This window comes from Staurois parvus, unplaced genomic scaffold, assembly GCF_062004578.1.
Source record: "Staurois parvus isolate SC_StPar_1 unplaced genomic scaffold, SC_StPar_1.0 ptg000263l, whole genome shotgun sequence".
NCBI classification, from domain to species: Eukaryota; Metazoa; Chordata; class Amphibia; order Anura; family Ranidae; genus Staurois; species Staurois parvus.
In genome coordinates, this window is record NW_028318059.1 from 4,493,254 (window position 1) to 4,509,409 (window position 16,156).

General features: G+C 42.1%; 1 protein-coding gene across 4 annotated transcripts in view; it reads right to left on the bottom strand.

Annotated features, from left to right (window-relative positions):
* The window catches only part of COASY (Coenzyme A synthase), a 223,500-nt gene that overhangs the window by 72,431 nt on the left and 134,913 nt on the right, over positions 1–16,156 (bottom strand). For 3 of the 4 annotated variants that reach the window (XM_089681296.1, XM_089681297.1, XM_089681300.1), the window contains one exon: positions 15,290–15,354. The exons of the other annotated variant lie outside the window; for it this stretch is intronic. In XM_089681296.1, coding sequence (XP_089537422.1) covers positions 15,290–15,354 — 65 coding nt within the window. The remainder of the gene's footprint in view (positions 1–15,289; positions 15,355–16,156) is intronic. 4 annotated transcript variants of the gene reach the window in all.

Sequence of the window (16,156 nt, forward strand, 5' to 3'; positions counted from 1 at the left end):
TATGTGGAATTACAACCCAAAATACATTCTGCTACTTCTACCGAGTATGGGGATACCACATGTGAGACTTTGGGAGCCTAGCCACATACAGGAGCCTGAAATCCAATGACCACTTTGAAAGCCTGAAGGTGCGTAACTTCCTCACTACCTATCACAGTTTTGAAGGCCCTGACATGCCAGGATAGCAGCAAACCCCCTCAAATGACCCCTTTCTGGAAAGTAGACACCCCAAGGAATTTAAAAAGAGACATGGTGAGTATTTTGCAGATCTCATTTTTTCTAACAAGGTTCTGAAATATAAAAAAAAAATAAAAAAATGTTTTGGTTTTTTTTCTTCATTTTCCAAAAACTTGTGGCAACAAATGAGATCTGCAAAATACTTACCATGCTTCTTATCAAATTCCTTGGTGTGTCTGCTTTCCAAAAAAGGGTCATTTGGGGGGGTTAGGTGCTATCCTGGCATTTCAGGGCCTCCGAAACTGTGATAGGTAGAAATAAAGCCCTTTAAAAGCCTGAAAGTGCTTATTGGACTTTGGGGTCCTATACTTGGCTAAACTGCCAAAATGTCTCTCACATGTGGTACCCCCATACTCGGGAGAAGTAGCAGAATGTATTTTGGGGAGTAATTCCACACATACCCATGGCATGTGTGAGCAGTAAATCATTTAAGTGACAATGTTTTGTTAAAAAGTTTTTTTTTGTTTTTTGACATTTTCCAAAAATTTGTGGTAAAAAATAAATTCTTCTATTGATTCAACATGCCTCTCCATCAAATAGTTTGGGGTGTCTACTTTCCAAAAAGGGGTCATTGTGTGGGGTGCCCAGCATAAGAAGTTTATGCCACACATCATTCACTCTAACCACCTGAAGACCAAGCCTTTTCTGACACTTTGTTCACATGAAAAAAAAATCAGTATTTTTTGCTAGGAAATTACTTTGAACCCCCAAACATCCTATATTTTTTTAAGTAAAGTAGACATCCTAGTGAATAAAATGGTGGGTGCTGCAATTTTTTATGTCACATAGTAATGCAGTGATTTTTCAAAAGCTAATTTTTAAAAAAAAAAAATACACTTTTTTTACTTTTAATGCACAAAAACAATATATTGGCCAATTATTTGCTAATATGTAAAAGATGATGGTATGCTGCATTAATAGATACCACACATGATATGCTTTAAAACTGCACATGCCCCGTGCAATGGCGACAAACTGCATAATTTTTAATATCCATAGGCAACGCTTTAAAAGACTTTACAAGCTACCATTGTAGATTTACAGAGGAGGTCAGCAGCGATACCTCACATGCATGGCGCAACCACTGTTTACATACCAGCACAGGGTAAACTTTTTTTAATTTTTTTTTTTTAATGATCACTTTTAATGCTATCACAGGGAATGCAAATATCCCCTATAACTTCAATGGGCATTGTCATACAGTATATTCTTTTTTGAGAAATATGGGGTCTATCAGTCTCTAGACATCTCCTCTGCCCTTACATTATCTAATCTCACCAAGATCAGTGTGATCAGATACTTTCCCAATTTATAAATGGCGCGGTTTATTTCCTGCGAAACTGAATTGATGAAATGCTCGTAGCTTCAGATTTCTTAGGCTATAGAGGTGACTGGCGCCATTCCGGTCTCCAATCAGCTCTATGGTCAACTGGAAGAAACACCGGCTGCATTCTCAGGTTCAACCGATGGCATGGGACTGCCCGAGAAGGTAGTGAAAGGCAACAGGGGAGGGGGTCATCGTCTCCCGCTGCTTGTAAAAGCAATTCTGCACCTAATTAGCCACTAGGATTGCTGTTACATGTAAGCTGATCACCGGCTGAAAAAAACGATACCAGGATGATGCCTGTAGCTGTAGGTATCATCCTGGTGATGTATCAGTACGTCGCTGGTCCTTGTTGGGTATATATGCTATGTTTTTTTTTTTTTTTTTATACAGCCTGTGGGCTGAATGAAAAAAAGAGAAGAAATCTCTGCCACTAGGGGACCATCAGGCAACAATGCAGCCGTCCTCCCTGTCGGTGATTGCCGGTAATCACCAACTGGGACCCGGTGATTGACACCTGGGGATGCGATTGGCGGTGCTGATAGGACGGGAGCACCCGCCACCCAGAAATGCAAGATCACGTGTATATATGTAATCCTGCGCAAAGGGGCCACCTTGCTGCAGTATATGTACTGTGAGCGGTCCCCTAGTGGTTAATATAAAAATTATTTTTTAAAAAATATTACGGGGGGGCGTGGCCAGCTGCAGCACGGGATGGCCGCATAGTCTGTGAGCTCCGGGTACCGACAGCGGAGAGCATACCTCTCATCCCTGGTAGCTGCCTTAGTGTGCCGGGACCCGATCAGCTGACATGGGGAAGCACAATCTGTGGGCACTACACCCACCAGCAGCTCCCAAAAGGCAAAGCAGCTCTGTTCTCCAGACCCCCACCTAATAGGTGAGCAAGCTACTGATTCAATTTCTCATAATTCTACCAGAGTTTATTGAACATCTAGAAGATTACCCTGCTGAAACTCTGCCTTTGACAGCGTCAGTCATAAAAGATATGCTTGTTACCCTTAAAGGGTCTTTGCATAAAGATATGATGCGTTTTGTGTCACAAGTAAACGCTGAGGTTGAGAGTCTGGGGGAGTGCATCAACCACAAGGAATCTAAAATGGGCAAGTTTGCGTCTGCTCACAACGAGTTAGTGGATGTTCACAATGAAGCGGAAGAGGAATTGAAAGTGTTGAAACTAAAAATGGCGGATATGGAGGATCGCTCGCGCAGGAACAATGTCAAATTTAGGGGAGTGAGTGAATCTGTTCCTGCCGCAGACCCTAGACGGTATATTCAACAGATGATCAATACCTTGTTGCCAAATGTGTCAGAGAGAGATGTTATTGTGGATATAGCGCATAGATTGCCAAAGCCTTCCTTTCTTCCTGATCATGTCCCTAGGGACAGTATTGCTAGGATTCACTTCTACCACATAAAGGAAGAATTGATGTCCTTCGCTAGAACACAATCAGTTACCGACACCATACAATAGGATATCCCTTTATTCAGATCTCTCCCAGTATACTATGATTGCTCGCAGAAAATTACTTTTTACGAAGTTACTCCACAATACCAATATAAAATACCAATGGGGATTCTCCACTAAATTGCTAATAACAAGAGATAATCGTTTACTGTTACCCCGGAAGAAGGATTTCAACTAGTGAAGAGATGGGGGCTTATAATTGCAGGAGAGGATTTGACGGCTGCCAAATCCTCCCCTAGGAAAGTTACTTCGGAATGGGACAAAGTGGCGGTTGATGCAACTTTTTTTTTTGTGTGTTTACCTTGAGAGGGTGCCTCGCTAGTCTAACACCGCGAATAGTTGTCGAGCAAAATTGCTCGCGGTTCCTGGAAATTCCCCCAATAAGTTGAAGTGATTTGGTTCACTTGCATTTCTTTGCTATTTGTTTCTATTGTTATTTTCTGTTTTTTCTGTCTTTTTTTCTAAGTTTCTCCAACAGAGTACCGGCAACTGCTTTAATCCAAGATTTTCTGTGGGGCAATGAAAGGTTACTGATACTAGGTCTGTCGAAGCATCCAATCCAAGGAGAGCTGGATATTGTGAGTGGCTTCATTACTGCTGACCCTAAGGTGGTGTTGATTTTTTTCAAACCACTAGATGGCGAGCATGTATCATCTACATTGTACATTTTAACCGCCTCCCGCCCGCCATATAGTAAAATGACGGACGCAAGGCGGTTCTCTTGTTCTGGAAGGACGTCATATGACGTCCTCCCATTCTAACCGCGCATACGCAGCTCCGGGAGCACGCAGCACGGTGAACGGCGGAAATTGCCGAAGATGTCGGCTCGGTCATGTGATCAGCTGTGTCCAATCTGAGCTGCCTTTCAGTGTCACCCATCAGTGCCAGTCAGTGCCACCTATCAGTGCTGCCAATTAGTGCCACCTATCAGTGCCAGTCAGTGCCGCCTATCAGTGTGCATCAGTGCCGCCTATCAGTGCCATATATAAGTGATGCCTTTCAGTGCCCATCAGTGATGCCTGTCAATGCTCATCAGTGCCACCTACCAGTGCCTCCTCATCAGTGCCACCTATCAGTGTTCATCAGTGCAGCCTCATTAGCGCACATCAGTGAAGGAGAAAAATCACTTATTTACAAAATGTTATAACAAAAACTAAGATAAAAAAACTTTTTTTTCAAAATTTTCAGTGGTTTTTGGTTTAAGAAAAATAAAAAACCCAGAGGTGATTAAATACCACCAAAATAAAGCTTTATTTGTCACAAAAAATGATAAAAATGTCATATGGGTACAGTGTTGCATGACCGCGCAATTGTCATTCAAGGTGCAACAGCGCTGAAAGCTGGAAATTGGCCTGGGCAGAAAGGGGGTATAAGTGCCCTGTAGGCTAGCGGTTAATATGGTTACTGATACTAGATTCATAGAGCTATTGTGTCTATGAATGCATATGGTCTCAATAGCCCTTTTAAACACAGTATGATGTGGAAAGATGCACAGAAATTACATGGAGATATTGTCTGTGTACAAGAGACTCATTTTTCACACTTAAGCCTCCGTGCTGCTCCCACAGGTATTCACAACTAATGCCCCTATGAAGAAGTGTGGGGTTCTGATAGCCATAAAAAAACTTTGTAACATTCTACCTCCACTCTCTGGAGACAGACCGGAGGGGCAAGTTTATAATACTGGTGTGTGAATTAAATAATGTTCTCTACACGATTGTGAACCTATATGCTCCTAATGTGAATCAAATTTCTTTCTTTAATTCTTTGAGGAAGAAAGTAACAAAAATTCAGAAGTGTTTTGTACTCTACTGCGGCGACTTTAATGCTGTCATCCACAAGTCTTTGGATGTTTTGGGCCAGTCGCATGCAGTACGATATTCTATGGCGTCAACTCTACAGGAATCAAACCTTTATGATCCTTGGAGGTGTCTCCATGACTCTGAGAAAGATTTCACATATTACTCAACTCCACACAGGTCTTACTCCAGGATCGATTATTTTTTTAACCAATTTTCAACTTCTGCTACGTGTTACCAATGCATCAATTCACCCTATGACGTGGTCAGACCACGCGTCTATATCTGTCCGCAATGAGGAGTCATTACGATTTTCACCGGTATTCTTGTGGAGTAATGATACTTCTATGTTTCTTAACCCCAGTACTCGCTCCCATGTCTCAAAATCTTTGCAGGAGTATTTTGATATTAATGCCTCTTCTGATGCAGATATATTCAATGTTTGGTGTGCTCAAAAGACTTTCTGTCGGGGAGTGTTAATACAGTTAGCTTCTCGGGAGAAAAAGCGTAGGCAAAAGGCCTTGTCAGAACTACTATCTAGGATCGCTAATTTAAAATCCCAACATAAAAGAGGTATTTCTCCTGGGGTGCTGCAGGAATTACAGACCAATAGATTAGCTCTTAGGAAAATTCTACTGCTCCAACACGAAAATTACCTTAGAAGAGTTAAAACTAATTACTACACCCAAGGTAATAAGGCCGGAACATTTTTGGCCTCCTACATCAACGCTAAACAGGCCAAAACCAGAATTCCCTCTATGATAGATCCTAACTCTAAGGAAACGGTTTTTCCCACTAAAATTGCAGAGGCATTTCGGACCTACTATACTCAAATGTACAATCTCAAAAATTATCCCGATACTCCTCAACCCACTCCTGACCTTATCAGTAGTTTTTTTGCCAATCTCTCTACCTAAATTGGATCAGTCAAAACTGGATATTTTAAATCAGCCTATATCAGATACTGAGATTTTGTCTGCAATTAAGGCGCTACCGAAGGGGAAATCGCCTGGGGCAGATGGGTTTGCTGCAGAATATTACCAGGAATTTCAAGACATATTGTTACCCCATATTAGGAAAGTGTTCTTGCAGGCTGTACAAAATGCAACTTTTCCGTCAGAGATGCTGAAAGCAATCATAGTCACCCTGCCCAAACCAGGCAAATCTCCAGACTGCCCCCAAAACTTTAGCCCAATATGCTTACTTAATACAGACCTTAAGATTTATGCTGAAATTTTAGATAGCAGATTACTAACAGTGACTCCTTCCCTTATTCAATCAGACCAAATAGGGTTCGTTAAAGGTAGGCAAGCAGCGGATGGTACACGTAGGGTGCTTAATCTATTGAGGATTGCTGAACTCCGTAAATCTCAAATAGTTTTTTTGGCATTAGATGCCAAAAAGGTTTTCGATAGAGTTCACTGGCAGTATCTCGATTCTACTCTTTCCAATTTCGGTATGTACGGATACATCAAATCGGCCATCACGGCGTTATACACAGTGCTTCCGCACAAGTTTTTACATCGAATGCCTTGTCGGACCCTTTCCTAAATCACAAACGGTGCCAGACAGGGATGTCCCCTCTCCCCTATTATTTTCTCTTTGGTGACGGAACCCCTGGCGACTTTAATTAGATTGAATCCCTTGATTTTGGGTATAAAAACAGCAACAGCACAAAATTGGCCTCTTTGCAGATGATGTCACACTTAACATAACAGACCCACTGACTTTGTTGACAGGAATCACTTCTACGCTTAAAATGTTTAGGGACATCTCATACTATAAACTCAATGTTAATAAATTGTGTGCACTTCCTATAGGGGTTCCGAAAGATCTCTTACATTGTCTTAAACACAAGTTCTTGTACAGCTGGTCCACTAAGCATATGGAGTATTTGGGTATTCGGGTGTCCTCCCCTTCCTCTAACATGTTTAAAGACAATTACGAGAATCTGCACCAGGTGATCTTACAGGATCTATTGACAATTGGAAAACATGAGCTTTCTTGGTTGGGCAGAGTGGCGACCTTTAAGATGTTGATCCTGCCTAAACGTTTATACTATTTTAGAACGATCCCGCTCCTTATCCCTCATTCTTATTTTAATAAATTAGACATATCATTGAAAAAATATATTTGGCAGGGGCATAGGCCTAGAATCCCATTTTCCGCTCTCATTAAACAAAAATCTAAGGGGGGCGTCGGTTTCCCTGTTGTATCTAACTACTATTATGCTGCATTGCTAGACCAACTCCAGCACTGGCTGATCCCCTCGGACAAGCTTTGGGTACAAATAGAGAGAAGCACAGTGCCAGCTGGGGATCTTCAGGCTCTACTACTTGCGAGGACTATTTCACCGAAGTTAATACATACCTACCTTCCTTCTATTTCCGCGCCATTGAGCGCATGGTTAGTGGGCTTATCTAAATCCACCCCTTCTACCCCTAAGATTAAATTAGACATACCACTAACAATTTATGAACATCTTAATCCCAATCTTAATGTAAAACCATTGAGAGAAGCAGGCTACTTTAAGTTTACTGACATCCGTGCCTCACAGTTGAGGGGAAATATCTACCCATTTTTTCAGATTTGGGCTTACCTAGGTGCCAATTACAATTTGGGAGTGGAGGTGGATTCTAAGATCTGGAATATTGTATTGAACTCGTCCAGATTAAAAAAGGGCATTTCATGGTTTTACAAATTCTTACAATATGATTCTGATCACTCAGTGATAGCATTTGTGGAGAGGTGGGAGAGGGACTTGGGGAGATCCTTTACACCAGAAGAGTAGCAAGCGGCCTGGTCCTGTAACATCAGTCTTTCAAAGTCTACTAACCATTGGGATAGCTCCCTTAAGATTCTATACCGTTGCTATCTTACCCCATATAAGCTTTCCAAAATTTACCCTGATGCCTAGCCTTCTTGTTGGAGGGCTTGCGGTGGGGTTGGAAATTTAATACACGTTCTTTGGGACTGTGTGCATATGCGGGGATTTTGTAAAGAAGTTTTTGCTTTGATTTCTCGGGTGTCGGGAGTACAAACCCAATCCTCATCTGGCATTGTTAAATATTACATTAAACTTATTTCTTGTCCAATGTCGAACAATCATTGCCCACATCTTAATTGCTGCCCGGTTAACTATCACTAAAGCATGGAAATCTAATACATCACTTCCTATTTCGGCAGTGATTACTAGAGTACACTCCCATTATCTTTATGAGAGGTCCTATGCATTTTCGAACCATACTATAAGGGTATTTGATGTTAAATGACTGCGTTGGAACATTTTATTCAAGCTCTCTGACCTCTGAGTGTAAGGTATCATACAGCACAGATATTGACATTTTACTGAATTCTGTTGGATTCGTTGGATTTCCTGCTCTATTGTACTTTTTTGTCCTTTCCCTTTTTTTTTCTCCCCTCTATGTGTATTTTTTTTTGGTTAAATTTGGATAAAATTCTATTCTCTGGGTATCATATGTGTCTTATAAAGCGAAACGTGCATTGCTTTGTACTGAGCGTTAAAGCTGCGGTGTATCTGCTAACCTTTTGCGCATAGATATGTTCCTGATATCAATATCAGATAATTGTACATATTTGCTGAATTCATTCTGTATACTTTTGCAAAAATGTGATGCTATTTTGACTACTGTTAAAGTCGTTTATTGTTCTGTTATTGTCTTGAAAAACTTTAATAAAGAGTTGAAAAAAAAATTACATTAAACAAAAATAAACAATTAATTAAAAATCACATCAAATAAATCAATCTGTATAAAATGCCAAAGACATATAATTTAATAAAATAAATAAATAAAATACCAAAGCTGTATTTTCAGTCCATATTCATATTCCCATCTGGGTATAAAACTTGGGTGGAAAGGGAGATCATGTATGACAGAAACCTACTCCCGGAAGTGATTTTCCATCCGGTTTGCATAATGCTGAATTGGTTAATTCCAAATCAAGGCTTGGCTCTTGTCTATATAAACGCGATGGCGGAGGGCGGTCTCCTAGCCCCGTCTAGGAAGATGTCTTTTTATGATAAAACGCGTTGCGTGGAGCCTCCGTTCTGACGTCATCGCGTTGTCCGCCATCTTGGAACACCCATACATAGTGATTGATGCCTGGAATGTCAGCGCTGTTGTAAGTGCAATCTTGTTTTGTGTTAATAAAATTACTGGAGATAATGCACTATGAGAGGCACCTCTATTATCTTTTATGAGCCAATACTGATCTTTAACCCGAAATGGTTGGAGCGGAGCGGTGGGTCTCAGCATAGTCCATCTGCCTGACGGAGCCTTATTCACATTCAGCCTGACCCAACCTCCTATAATAAGGGGTCTGGCGATCTGGAGCCAATACTGATCTTTAACCCGGAATGGTTGGATCGGAGTGGTGGGTCTCAGTATAGTCCATCTGTCTGACGGAGCCTTATACCCACTGAGCCTAACCCGACCTCCTGTAATAAGGGGTCTGGTGATCTGGTAAGCCTCCAATTTGCCCTATACGGTGGTGGCCCTTCACCTGGGTGATTTCTGGTTGAAATGAAGAAGAATGTTTTTAATGTTTTGATTATTTGCACTTTGAGAGAATTTCTTCATTCACAGAGACTTTTGCAATTATCTTTCACATTTGAGGACTTTGAGCACTTAAGGGTCCCGTAGCGACTGTCATCTATTTATTTAGTACACTTTATATATTGTATATAAAGTACTTTCTATATAATGTTTGGTTTATGCTGTTCACCCTTGGGTTTGCTGCATTGTGGGGTTGTGGATGTGTGACATTTGCACAGGTTTTACTTTTATTCTTATTCATTGAAATATTGAAGAAAAAAATCCCGTCTGACACCTGAAGAGGAGTCCTGGGCGATTTTACCAACGTATCATAATAATGGATCTTATGTGAATGCATCCCCGCCGGGGGACATGTGCACGCGCCAGGGGAGGATGACTAAGTGATCCCCGTGTGCCGTGCCACTGGAATATTTACCTCGGCAATTGGGCTTCTACACCCCAGTATATTACTCCAATAGATTAAAGGCGTTTTGGAACCCTCTGGACTTCTCTTAACAATGCATCGCACTCCACGTACTAAACCTAAACATCGGGTCTAACAGCAATCCCCTCCGCAGGGCAATGTCGCTAAGCTAACACCTAGCCCTCCTGAGCCAGATGACAACACTCAGCTTCCGGGGGACCCGGAGTTGGATGGCGATAGTCAGCGGCAATTCCCATCAGGGATGGCAGATCCTCTTGAACAAAATCCTGAAGCCTTATTACACAAATTCCATGCTATAGTGTGAGAGGAGATTACAGTTGCCTCCTGTAAATTATCTTCTGATCTGGTAAGAGGCTTAAAAGAATTGGGCCTTCGTGCTCATCAATTGGAACAACGTATGGATCTAGCGACTACGGTCTTGGAGGGTCATGAACAGGAGGTGGAGGATTTACATGCTGAGCTGAACACTTTAAAAGATAAATTGGAAGACGCTGAGAATAGAGCCGGCAGAGATCACCTCCGCATCCGCGGAGTCCCCGAGGTAATCACCGATCTACAGGGTACTGCTACTGCTCTTTTTCAGGAACTGGCTCCTGAGATCCCCCTGGAGCGTTTGGAGTTTGACCGTATCCATAGAGCTTAAGCTCCTAAGCCCACAGAGGGTCCTCCTAGGGACATTATTATTAAATTCCACTTTTACCGCACTAAAGAGCGTCTGTTACAGGCGGCTCGGAACCGTCCGGCTTTAGAATTTCAGGGACACTATTCATCTGTTTGCGGATTTGTCCCCAGCTACGATTGCCAAACGTCGTACTTTGAGACCCTATCTTCAAATTCTTCAATCAGCTGATATCAAAGTACAGATGGGGCTTCCCTTTCAAGCTCTCATTCTCCTTCCAAGGTTATCAAGTCCAGGCTTCTTCACCAGCAGATCTTCGTCGTCATTTTTGGGAGCTTAATTTGGAGTTGCCACACTCCCAGAGTGAGGAGGCTACAATCTCTACACGCCCTCGGAACTCCCAGTCTTCGTGTAAATCTTCTTCTCCAAGTCAGAGTAGCTCTCAAGCCCTTTGATCTCTGCAGGCCCAGCATTTCCAGGAAGTCTCCGCGACTTGATATTTCATGACTGGCCGTCAGTATACAGCTTCATTACATATGGATCTTTGCTGTAACTTTCTGGAATGGAATCTGGATTTGTCCCGCTTCCCAAATGGGGAGGCTACAATATCCGTAGGCCCGAGGGGCCCATAACCTTCACGTGATTTATCTCTTCCAAGTCAGAGTGGATCTCAGGCTCCCCCCCCCCCTTTTTTCCCCCTCTCTCTCCTCTGATTGGTTGAGATTTCCATCGTTTTACGAGTTTTTTGTTGTTCACTCACAGGTGTATTAGCCTAAGTTGTTTGCATAATAATTCTCTGTTCTTTTTTTATTAATGCCGAGTTGTTCCGGTGGATTATCGTGTCCCCCTCTGAGCTGGCTAGCGGTTTGGTTTTTTTACCCGCCCGCTACTCAGCCTCTATGTGGGTATTTTACCCACAGTTGATTATTACAATGTTTGTATTGATCTTACTGTTTCACAGATGTATTGCTTGTATATCAGATGTCTTCTTGTTTTCTTCTTTCTTCTCCACCTCCTTTTCTTTGTCCCTCGTCATGTGTGTTTTTGTAAATTTTTTTTCAGGGCTCCCGGGGATCACGGCGGATCTGACCTTTTCTCTTTCCGATCACTATGTCGCTGAACTGGTTATCTCTGAATGTTCAGGGGATGAACTCTCCGCAGAAACGGATAAAGATATTTAAGTTTCTTCGGGCTCATCGGGTGGACATCGCTTGTCTGCAGGAAACTCATTTTTCAACTACTTCAGTCCCAAAATATTTTGATGCACGCTACCCTCAGATATTTCAGGCTACTGGCCCCACTAAACAGAGAGGGGTGCTAGTTGCCTTCCATAGCAAAACTCTGTTTGTCTGCGTGAAGTGTATTGCTGATCCCAGTGGTAGATACCTTCTGCTACAGGGCACGATCTAAGGTATAGAAGTTACCAGAATGTCCTACTATGCTCCCAATGTCAACCCTGGACCTTTTTTGTCACACCTCTGTTCCCTCTTGGCTATACATCAATGGGGTACTCTCTTGATGGCAGGGGACTCCAATTTAGTGTTAAATCCTGCACTAGATAAATATCCAGCAGAGCATCTTGTCCCTTCCGCATCAGCTATGTCCTTTGTACGTACGTTAAGTACCCATGATTTGGTAGATCTCTGGCATGAATTTCATCCCTGGGGGAAAGACTATACTTATTCGCACCCTCATCATTCTCAATCCAGAATAGACCATTTTGTATCACGTAAATATCTCCCTTTGGTTCGCTCTGTCTCTATTCTTACGGTTCCATGGTCTGATCATGATCCTATCTTGGTGGTCTGTCGATCTCTTCTCTGTAGGCCAGCCTATTCTTCATGGATAATGAATGACTCCCTGCTTTCGCTGAAGGAGATTCAGGCAGAATTACAGCGCAAATCTCAGGAATATTTCCAGCTAAACTCGGATTCGGTCTCTTCTTCGGTGACATTATGGGAAGCTTATGGGAAGGCTGTTCTCAGGGGACATATTATCCAGATAGCTTCAAGACAAAAGAAGGATAGGCAGCTTAAACAGTGTCAGCTGGAATCAAAGTTAGTTTCCGCATCTGCTCAATTTAAACAGTTACCTACCCCTTCGAACCATAGACTGTTAGATCAGGCTCGCTTAGAACTGGATCTTTGTTGAACGGACGAGGCTGAGTGCTCCTTACGCTGGACACGCCAGAAGTGGTATAGTAAAGCAAACAAACCAGACTCCATGTTGGCTCGTAGAATACGTTCTTTTACACATCACCCCAAACTGATTTCTTTATGCACTTGTCACAATACTCTCACAAGTAATCCTGTAGCGGTTTTGGAGGAATTCCGGTATCGACTTGCCAAACTTTATACTGATCCCACTCGGGCTGATCCTCAGTTAATTTCTGACTTTTTATCTAGTTTGTCCCTGCCTACTTTGACCTCAGCTCACAAGGACTTGATGGACCGTGATATCCAAATATCAGAGGTTTTGTAATGCATAGCAGACCTGAAGACGGGCAAACGCCCAGGTCCAGATGGATACACGGCGCCATACTACAAGAAATTAGCTGATGTGCTTGCCCCTTACCTTGCCGCCATGTTTAACGCGGTGAAGGGAGGTTTGAACTTTTCTCCGGACTCTTTGACCGCAAATGTGGTTATGATCCCTAAACCAGATCGAGATCTTTCTTCCTGGGCAAACTATAGGCTTATTTCTCTTAACATCGATATGAAAATCCTTACCAAAATTTTGGCCACTCGATTGAATTCTTTCCTTTCTCGTCTGATAAAAAGGGACCAGGTGGGATTTGTCCCTCACAGACAAGCTGAAGATGCCATCAGACGTATTTTACAACTACAACATTTAGCCCATACTCGCAAAATTGATATGATGCTCCTATCTTTAGATATCAACAAGGCCTTCAACACTTATTTATTTCGCGTTTTACCAGTTCCTGATCCTTCGCATATATTGCGTATACATCAGAGAAAACTTTTGTCATTCATTTGGAGTTCTTCTCGACCCAGAATTAGTAAACATATCTTATTTGCGTGAAGGAGGGTTATCTGTCCCAAATCTCCAATCTTATTACCTGGCAGCTAATATTGCCCCCCTAGCTCATATTCATGCATCTCACCATTTCCCCTTGTGGGCTACTGTAGATTTGTTAGACTCCCATCCAATACCACTCTCTTCCTTACCGTGGCTTCCTTTTTCTCATCGTCCATCAACCCTTAGCCCGACGCTGAAGCTTTCGCTTCATCTTTGGGATTCCATTAAATATTCCGTTGGCCTTATCTCTGCCCATCTACTGTTGTTACGTCTGTTACATAACCCGTTATTCCCTCCAGGCCAGGACAATCCTAGGCAATTTGCCTGGTGGCAAACACATGGTTTTTATGATGTACATTCGCTACTATCTCCCACTCGAATACTTACCTTTGAAACTCTGCGCTCTTCCTATAACATTCCTTTGCGGGAACACTTTGGTTACCTTCAACTCTGTCATTTTGTTAATACACTAATACGGACGCACTCGGGACCTTACCATCTGTCCCCCTTTGAAAGCCAGTGCAGACATAGACCCCATGCTCCGGGTCTGATCTCTTTGGTCTACTCTGCCAATATTTCTTATAGAACACCTCCGGTTCGTTCCTATCATCAACTTTGGCAGTCGGAATTTGGGGGGACTTTGGATCAACAGGATTGGCGGACCATGAACCAAGCATTATCTAAATGTTCGAGGAATGTCATCATTCTCGAAAACGCCTACAAAATTCTTTATCGATGGTATTATATGCCTGCTCGTCTAGCTAATTTTATCCCCACATATTCTCTGGCTTGTTTCCGGGGGTGCCAACAATTAGGTACTATGGTTCACATCTGGTGGACTTGCCCTAAGGTTAGCAGATTGTGGATTAGGGTTTATGACCTTCTCTGCACTATGCTTCACGCAGACATTAAGCGTAACCCGTACGAAGCGCTCCTATTTAAACCACTGGAGGGCCTTCTCCGCCCTGAACGGCAGCTGGCATGACATTTATTTATGGCTACTAAACCGACTATCGCAAAGGCTTGGAAGACTCCTCTCCTCAGTTTCGAGGCTGTCAAAAACTAGATGAACTTCATAATGGTTAATGAAAAATTGACAGCTATACTGTTGGATACCCATACAAAATTCCTGCAGATATAACGTCCCTGGCTGGCAGCAGCCCACCCATCGAGATTTGACCAGTTCCTTCTGTCGATTTGAGGATCGATTCTGTTGTGGTCGCCCTGAAGCCCTTTTTGTCATTGTCTTTGTTTTTATGTTTTGTTTTTTCCTCGTCTTTTCATCGATTGTCCCTCTCTATTCTTCTGTCCAATCTGTTCTTATGCCAATTGTAATGATTGTGATCATTGCACTAAGTGCTACATCTACAATACTACCTATGCAACCCGGACTCCTTTGTGAGCCCAATGTCTGGAATATATATATTAACATCTGGAGAAGCTTTACTTCAGGCCTCTCCTGTTTTCAATACGCTGATATAGTAAAAATTTCTATTAGAGTTTGCATTTTCATTGACCTCCAAATGTTTCCATGACACTTAAATACTCAGATTATGCTTATGTTTCTACCAGTATATGCTCTGAAATATTTCTAAAAATGCTCTGTATGTCTCATATTTGTTGGTCAATGTCTATCTTTCTCGAATGTTTGTTTATCTCTGCTTATTCTATAATAAAACCCTTTGTAAAAGAAATATTGAAGAAAAAAAAACGGAGTGCAATATAAATCAATATACAAAATAAATGCTCAAATGCTATGGAAGAGTTAGTTGTTGCAATTTTACCTTATTTCCAAAGACTTTGCTGCCAATAGCTTTCCTGTCAATGGTTCCATCTGGACACAGGATATCTGAGAAGTAAGAGAGGTCAGTACTAGATTGCTACTTATGTGGATAGCTGGAATGTTAGCATGCAGGTCAGTTCACAAAAACTAGTTAATGCTTTGCTTTGAGAGATAGTTTTACTTGTTTTATTACTGAGGCATTTGGGTTGCACTCCATGTTAGCAGTTTGGAGCATGACAGAAATAATAGCTGATTTGCTGGCACTAATCTTATTTACAAAACCAAACTTGGGTATATAATTTCACCACTTTCATGAAATAAGATGTAGGGCCCACTCAATTTACAAGTAGGGCCCACTCAATATACTCATATAACGTGCAACAGGTACAGAAAATAATGAGAACTGGGACCACAACAACTATATGTATAAAACATTACTAGGGAATCCATTATGAATATAGTTGTAAACTATTTTCATAATCGATTAGTTGGTTAGCCGATTAGTTGGCCTGCATACAGAAGGCATTATTTGTTTACATATCAGGAAATACAGTACAGCTCAGTACACCCTCCATACATGTCAGTAAGTGCTTGAGAGTTTATAAATGTCTGAGGAACAATGTCTCATGGGACATGTAAATCCAGGCAGGAGAAGGAAGTGATTTAAAGGTATTCTAAAGTCAGAGGTTATTTTTACCTTGCTATAGGGGCACTCTATACTATACTTTGCGGCTTGCTATAGGGGCACTGTAATGTACCGCCTGGCGGTACCTCTAGCAACCCACAGAATAGGATTCCCCAGAGCGGAGAGTCTAAGTCCCAGTCTACTTTGTCACCAGGGCCCCTGATAGTGGGGATGGACTTGAAG